The sequence below is a fragment of the Arvicola amphibius genome, chromosome 9 (assembly GCF_903992535.2).
Source record: "Arvicola amphibius chromosome 9, mArvAmp1.2, whole genome shotgun sequence".
Taxonomy (NCBI): domain Eukaryota; kingdom Metazoa; phylum Chordata; class Mammalia; order Rodentia; family Cricetidae; genus Arvicola; species Arvicola amphibius.
Genome location: NC_052055.2, coordinates 42,961,497 through 42,968,890, shown reverse-complemented (window position 1 = coordinate 42,968,890; position 7,394 = coordinate 42,961,497). Strand labels below are relative to the sequence as shown.

General features: G+C 54.4%; 1 protein-coding gene across 2 annotated transcripts; it reads left to right on the top strand.

Annotated features, from left to right (window-relative positions):
• Window positions 1-1,998: 1,998 nt before the first annotated feature.
• Window positions 1,999-7,175, top strand: Rtl6 (retrotransposon Gag like 6). Of its 2 annotated transcripts, none has more exons than XM_042055679.1 (2): window positions 1,999-5,911; window positions 7,085-7,175. In XM_042055679.1, exon 1 carries the CDS (start codon window positions 2,772-2,774, stop codon window positions 3,489-3,491), a length of 720 nt encoding a protein of 239 aa, XP_041911613.1. In that variant the 5' UTR covers window positions 1,999-2,771; the 3' UTR covers window positions 3,492-5,911; window positions 7,085-7,175. The 2 variants fall into 2 exon arrangements, with proteins under 2 accessions (XP_041911613.1, XP_041911612.1); XM_042055678.1 differs by having other exon boundaries at window positions 1,999-6,952.
• Window positions 7,176-7,394: the final 219 nt, after the last annotated feature.

Below are 7,394 nucleotides of genomic sequence, written 5' to 3'. Positions count from 1 at the left end.
ATAGGCCAAAGCAGTTCTTTATTCATTAACCAATAAAAGCAACACATCGACAGAAGGACCTGCCACACCATCTCTGTTCTCTCTGTAAATCGTATTCACTCATTATTCTCAGCAAACGCCCACACATGCTCAGCTTAAAGTGTCTTCATTGTTCCAACTATTTCATTTCATCTGGAGTTAATTCATTTTATGAGTGTTGATTTTGTTGCCATCAAGCTAGTTCTAGATGTTTCAGGATTTGAGTTTTCTTATTTGTGGGTAAAAGCTTCTCTCTCTCCTTCCCTCCCTCCCTCCCCACTTCTTCCCAGCACCCAATATTTGAGGCCTGGTCTGCAGTGAAGAACATGATTTTGACTTGTTGATTCTGAGTCTCGGAATCAGTCAATCAATTTCTATGGTCTGTTCATCCATCCAGGTGACATGGGCTCAGGAGATGGTGTCTGCGTGGCCCAAGGTCCACACTTTCACACATGCTGCCACCCCCACCCCCATGAAATGACTGAGATGAGTTCCTTCTTTCCAAGTGACTTGTTTCTCTTCTTTACCTCTGGCTTCAAAGGACGGCCTGGCCCTATCACACGAGAGGCTGTGTCCACAAGGAGGCTGGCCTTGTCCATGGGCCCAGTCACATCATCTCCTGTTTTCTCCTGTGCTCACAGAAGAGACCGTGCTTCATATCTGGAATCATAGCAGCGTCTGGACCTGAACCGAACCCAAGTGCTCTCCCTCTGCTTTTCCGTTTTTTTTTTTTTTTAAATTTCTTTTCGTTTTGGTGGTTAGAGCTGGAACTCAGTTGGCAGAGTGCTTGCCCAAGTTGGCAGAGTGCTTGCCCAAGTTGGCAGAGTGCTTGCCTAACACGCATGAGCGTTGGGTTTGCTCTCCATTGCAGAAATCCCGGTATGCACTGGGGAGGTGGGGGCTGCAGGACCAGAAGTTCAAGGCATTCCGCATGAAATTCAAAGCCAGCCTGGGCTACACGGCCTAGTCTCAAAAGCAAACAAACATACTTCAGTTTTTGCACTTTTACTTTGCTCCATTTTTTTTTTTTTTCTGGACTACAACTTTTATTTGCCTCTTTGAAATGAGGAAACGTATAAGCAAATATCATGGTCTAACACTTCCAAAATTAGGGTGAGTCTTCTGTCTTCTGTAATATACATTTTCTTGGCAAACTGTCACGTGTTGCTTAAGGTTACTGCAAGCCGACTGGGGGGTGGGGGGCTCCCTTGCTGCCAGACCCTAACATTTATTTCAGAGGATCTCTACTTTCCAGGGACAAGTTGGCCCCTGCCTCTGTCTAGGAGAAAGGAAGACAGCCTGCAGCTACAGATCTGAAAATCACCGCACCCTGAGGACAGCTAGAAGGCAAACTGTGCCCAACAGAAGTTACTTTTGTTTATCCCATGGCACAAAAATGCTTGCGGTGGGAGCCAAGAAGCTCATCGATGGCAACCGGGAATTCCAGCTAATTGCGTTTCCCCCCAGCCACTCTTGGCTTCCTCAGCCCCCACTGGCTGCTGTCCCCTTGGCCTATTCTCAGTCAGGCTACTGCAGCCGCCTCTGCTGGATGCTGTGAGCACTGACTTGATGCTGCTTTGCTTTCTGCCTGCTGCTTACTAATTGTTCTACTTTTCCTGGCTACTTGCTTAATACATTTGCTCATTTGAAACCGAAGAGTGGGGCTATTGTGGATCATTCTCGGCACCATAGGACACACCTTTCCAAAGCACTGGGGAACCTCAGGTCTATACTGTCAACCACAGCAGGCCCCTCAGTAGCCCACAGCTTCTAGGTGCCACTGTGATACTGGGGTTCACTCACAAGGGGATGCACAGGTGTGTTCAGAAACACTGCCTTGGGAGGAACCAGAAAGAACCTAAGCTTTCCAAGAGTGAGACTCAAAAAGCAGAACCCACGCTCCTCGTTGATAGGCTGCTGAGAAAGGCGCTTGGCTCGGGAGGCGGGGCTGCGTCACTTCCGGAAGGCAGAGCTGCTCGGCCGGCGCTCCGGGAGCGGGCGGTCTCCATGGCAACCAGCAGGCCCCGACCCAGTTGCCTGGTTCCCCGCTGCCGTCTCGCTGGCCGCGCCCGCACAAAGACTGTGCGGTGACCGCTCAGTGCCACGACCCCGCCATTCCAGCCCCGCGGGAACCGCAGCCACCGCCGCCCGGGAAGCAGTTCCGGCGGTCGCCGTGACGCGCAGGCCGGGTGCGGCCCCGACCCGCGGGCCATCTTGGCAGCGGAAGGAGCAGCGGAGCGACAGGTACACGCGCTGCCCGGCCCGGGCCAGCTCAGGTGCGGCCGCCTTTGTTCTCGGGCAGGTAGTCTCGTAGCACCCGCGGGCAGCGCTTTCACTCGCAGCCCGAATTCCGGCAGGTGCATCCCGCCAAGTCTGGGCAGCTCAGGTCTGCGCCTCCCGTAAGGCCTGAGCAGGTTCAGCCTGTGCATCCTGCAAGGCCTGGGAAGGCCCAGCCCGCTCATCCCGCAAGGCCTAGGCAGGTCCTGCTTGCTCATGCTGCAGGCCTGAGTAGGTTTAGTCTGTGCGTCCTTTAAGGGTTGAGCAGGCCCAGCTCGAACATCCTTCAAGGCCTGGGCACGTCCAGCCAGCGCCCCACGCCTTGACCCTGCAAAGCTTGCAGAAAGGAACTGCATCCAGGACAGGATCGGTGTCCCCAGGCTTGTTCTCCCAGATTCTGCCTGGGCGCACCTGCTTCAGCATCCAGGACCTTTTGCTCTGCTTCTCCAGCTCTCCGTTGTTTGATCTTTGCCAGAATGGTCCAACCTCAGACCTCCAAAACAGAAAGCCCAGCCTCTGCCCCTGGTGCCAGCGCACAGAAGGATGATGTGGCTGACACCCTGACCTCCTTGCGACTCACCAACTCTGCACTGAGGCGCGAGGCCTCCACGCTGAGAGCCGAGAAGGCCAACCTCACCAACATGCTGGAGAGCGTGATGGCGGAGCTCACATTGTTGCGCACCCGGGCGCGCATCCCTGGCGCTCTGCAGATCACTCCGCCTATCTCTGCCATCACCTCCAATGGAACCCGACCCATGACCACGCCGCCCACCTCGCTGCCTGAACCTTTCTCTGGAGACCCCGGCCAGTTGGCGGGGTTCCTGATGCAGATGGACAGGTTCATGATCTTTCAAGCTTCCCGCTTCCCGGGTGAAGCCGAGAGAGTGGCCTTCCTGGTGTCACGACTGACTGGGGAGGCAGAGAAGTGGGCCATCCCCCACATGCAGCCGGACAGCCCTTTGCGAAACAACTACCAGGGCTTTCTGGCTGAGCTGCGCAGAACCTACAAATCCCCGCTGAGGCATTCGAGGCGTGCCCAAATCCGGAAGACTTCTGCATCCAATAGGGCTGTGCGGGAGCGGCAGACGTTGTGTCGCCAACTGGCTACAACGGGCACAGGGCCCTGCCCAGTGCATCCAGCTTCCAACGGGACCAGTCCGGCACCAGCCTTGCCCACCCGCAGCCGGAACCTTTAGGGACCTATGACCACCCAGGTAGCTAGACTGTTGCTGAGAAGAATTGTCCATAAGGTAGCATTGTCCTGTTTGCAGACGCCTTTCACGCAACTCCTGATCTATGGGAGGCCATCCTGCCATCCTCATTGGTCGTCCACCCTGCTGTGTGTTTTTGCTAGCTTTACCTGCAACTCGGTGCATGCTCCCCTTTCTGTTGCTTGCAATCCCGGCTTCTCTAGTAATCACAACACAGCCCCTTGGACATGCGCCTGCCTAGGAGCCGTTTAGGCTGACCACCTTTGTGGGCTCTGCGAGCCGACATTCAGCTTCTGTGCACTCCTACATGCACCCTGTTAGTTGATGAGTTCTGAATAGAAAGAAGCCAAGTTGGTCCTGTAGGTGGCTGACGTATACCTGAACCAGCCTGCCCACATCTGATCACTTGGCAAGTTTGCCAGGTAGTCACTCTGCATTCTGGGGATTCTTCCCCTTCTGGGGGAGCCTGTATTCCGGCATACCCCACTGCTGTTGCTGAGAACATCTGGTCCTTCGCAGGCATTCCTCCTGCCTCTCCTGTTCACAGGAGACTCGTCCACACCCATTTGTGACTGCCAGCGTTCTGATGGCATCGAGGACATTGAGCATTCGTCTGCTAAGTTAATCGGGGGCCCGGGACCCTGGGCACTTCCATCAGGCTGCCACAGGCAGCAGATTCATGACATCCACGTGCCAGCTACGACAGACCGAGGGGGACCCTGGGAACCCCATTTGCCGCCTGGATTTCCATTGAGAGACTCCCAGGTGTCTGCTCATTCCTGCCCATGTGGCTCCATGGCGGGCCTTACCTAGCCGCAGACTTTTCCACCCAGGGGCCATGTGGCTTTCACCTCTGCCTTTCAGCCACCACACCATCTCTAGGGGGCTAAGGAGCCCATGCAACATTACCTTCTCTGTGCCTGGGCCTAATGTGTAGCCTTTGTCCAAGAACAAAAGACTGGCTGGGAGCCAGTTCCTCTGGGAGACACCATCGAGCGCCTTCGATAAGGGGTGTTGGCCTCTTGCCGAAGAATTGGTCGTGAGTGGTTAACAGCCTTGGTCTTCATGTGGCACACATTCCAGTTCTGAGAACAAAGCGTTGGCTTCTTCCCAGAAGGATGACCTGGAAATCATACTCAGACTCAGCCGAGCCCTGGACAGTGACATCTGTCACATTTCAATGCCAAATTGACTGTGTTTACATGCCCACTTGGCCCCTTGGGGGAGATGGGTGCCTCTCCTGGGTTCTCCTGCCCTCCTCTGCATGGTCTTGTCTTGACCACAAAAGGCCACCTCTGCACGCACCCAAAGCTCTCCCCTCTTGGGAGTCCAGAGACTGGGACCTGGAACATGGCCTCTTTCAGAGACTTCCTCTGTCATTGGGAAAAGTGACTGATTCCAAAGCAGCCACCCTTGCAAGGCCAGGGATCTCCAATGCTCGCTGGGCTCACGGCCCACAGCCACCTGCTTCTTGTTAACTCTGTTAGCCCAGCAGCCTTGCCGAACAGCCTAGACCGAGGCGCCCTGCTAGCACCATAGTGCTTCACAAGCAGGCAGAAAACTCTCCAGGGGTTCCACTGAGGGTATTTACTGGTCCCCAACAGCTGAGTCTCAGGACCTTCTAGTAGAGGGGTCCCCAGGTGAAGCTATAGCTTCAGCAGAAATGTGGGGTGGTGTCTTTGGAGGCAAGAGGCACCTAGGACATTTATTTGTGGCCTTCTCAATGAGGATTAGAGACCCAGTGGGAGGCATGTTACCTGCCCTGGCTCCTTGGGCCACTGGGTGATGTGTTTGTGTTAGGATCTGCTACAGCCCTCAGCTGGTCCTGGAGCCAGAGCTGTGCAGGCTGTCTCCCTGTGTGGCTTCACTATCTCCCTTTGCCGTCTGGGCTGATTCTCCCGGGTCACTCTGCTGCTCTGGTGGCAGTGGCTTGGTGATTGTTTTTGTTGTTGTTGTTGTTTTGTTTTATCTTGGTGTTTGTGTTTATGGAACTGGGGCAGTGCTGCCCTGTATTTAGAACCATCTCGATAGCTCCCTGTAGCTTGGAGCCTGGAGCACATGAGAGACGGTTGACACTGCCCTTCTCCTTGGACCTGGATGAACCACTTTGGATCTGTTGCCTAGGAACCTATTGTGGCTCTAGTGGGGGGACATGGTTAGTCCTCAGCCAAAAGGACAAGATGCAAGGCCCATGTGGCTCCAGAGGGAGACTATGATAACTGGGCATCAAGCTGAGGAAGGGGGAGGGGAGGCTTTGTACATATCTTAAGGTTGTAGTTTCTGGAGCTCAGAAGAGAACAGGGCGAAGGGGAGAGGAGCTGGTATATGAAGGAGCGGCCTTCCTCTCAGCATTGACTGTTGCGGCCGTACTGCGCCTACTCCCCAGACGCTGTGACACCCATCTGGTAAGCAGACTTCACTATATTTAGTATCTAACTGACAGTGGGACCTGGCCTGGCATAAGGGTGACTTCCCAGCCTGGCGTGTAACGTGACCTTGGAATTATCGTCGCGTCCCAAAGCATTTAGTGACTTTGAAGGACCCCAGCTGAGTATGTGGCAGGTGTGAATGCCGGATGATAGTACATTTGGGCTGGTCTGAGACAGGTGCCTCTTGAGGAGGACGGAGCCTCTGCTGGATGCACATCAGCCTGCAGGGGAGTGAATGCAGCTGGGGAAGCTGCCCTGGGCCGAAGGTGACTCAGGGAGCAAGGCTGGGGCTTGGCTGGAGCACACTGGGGACAGGGCGTTAGGTGGCAGAGGCTCTGCTGTGTAGCATGCATGCTACCTCCCTCTGTCACCCTGTGCTCGGAAGGTGTCCGTCAGGAGCTTTGCTAGGATGTCATGACATGAGGCTCGGGTTAGGAACTGAGAGCTGGAGGCTGGGCCAGTGGGCAAGCTAACCAGGGTTGGGAAGTCCTAGCCTTTAACATCTCTTTAGGACCTCAAGTTGGACTTGGTGACAGCTAGTCCAGCACAGAGGGTGGAACTGAAGAGAGGAGTCCCCATTCAGTGCCACCAGCAGCTGGACCAGGGCTTCCCATTCTCCATGGCAGCACACGTCAGGAAGTATAGGGGACCAAGGAGGAAAGAAAATGATCAAATTCAGTGTTTTGGTGTTTCCTTCCTTCCCTGGTCCCATCTTTCTTCGCACCTGTACACCCATGGTGCTGGACCCCCACTGCGTGCATATGACACAGCTATCCCATGTGCCACCAACCTTATCCTGAGTGACTACAAACACTCCCCTTAGGCAGAGGGACAGTGCTGTGTCAGAGATTGATGATGTGTCAGAATTTCCTCCTAGGGTCAAGTCACTCCCTTGGAGCAGACTCTCAAAGGTGGGATTGTTGGATTAACGAATACAGGGCCCTCTGAGACTTTTATTACCTACCGACAAAATGATTTCCAGAAATTTCTGTGTCCATTCCGCTGCCACCAGCAAGGGTAAGTGTCTCTGATCAGGGCCTTCTTCCAGGACTGGAGGATGAGGACGGCAGCAGCATGCTCCAGCTGCATCCTTTGATTCCAGCTCGTTAAGCATCTTTACACCAAGTGATTACGTTTCCTCTTTTGCAGACTGCTGATGTCCTTTGCTCCACTGATGGGCCTGGCCAGTTTGTAAGAGCTCCGTAATGGAATTAAAGATACTAACCTGTTGTGTGTCGTATCTGCTATGTGTTTCTGGGTTTTTGCTGCAGTCGTGATTGACGCTGGGACACAGGGCAGGAAGGATGGCTGAGGCACAGCAGTGTCTTGGGAGACATTGTGAAACCCTCTACACAGATAGACATACTAGGCCTTGGGGCCCAGGTGTGGTAGAAGGGTCCCTGTCTCCATGTTTATGCCCCAAGCAGCTCTTACACTTAGAGGGGGAGGTGGTTCTGTC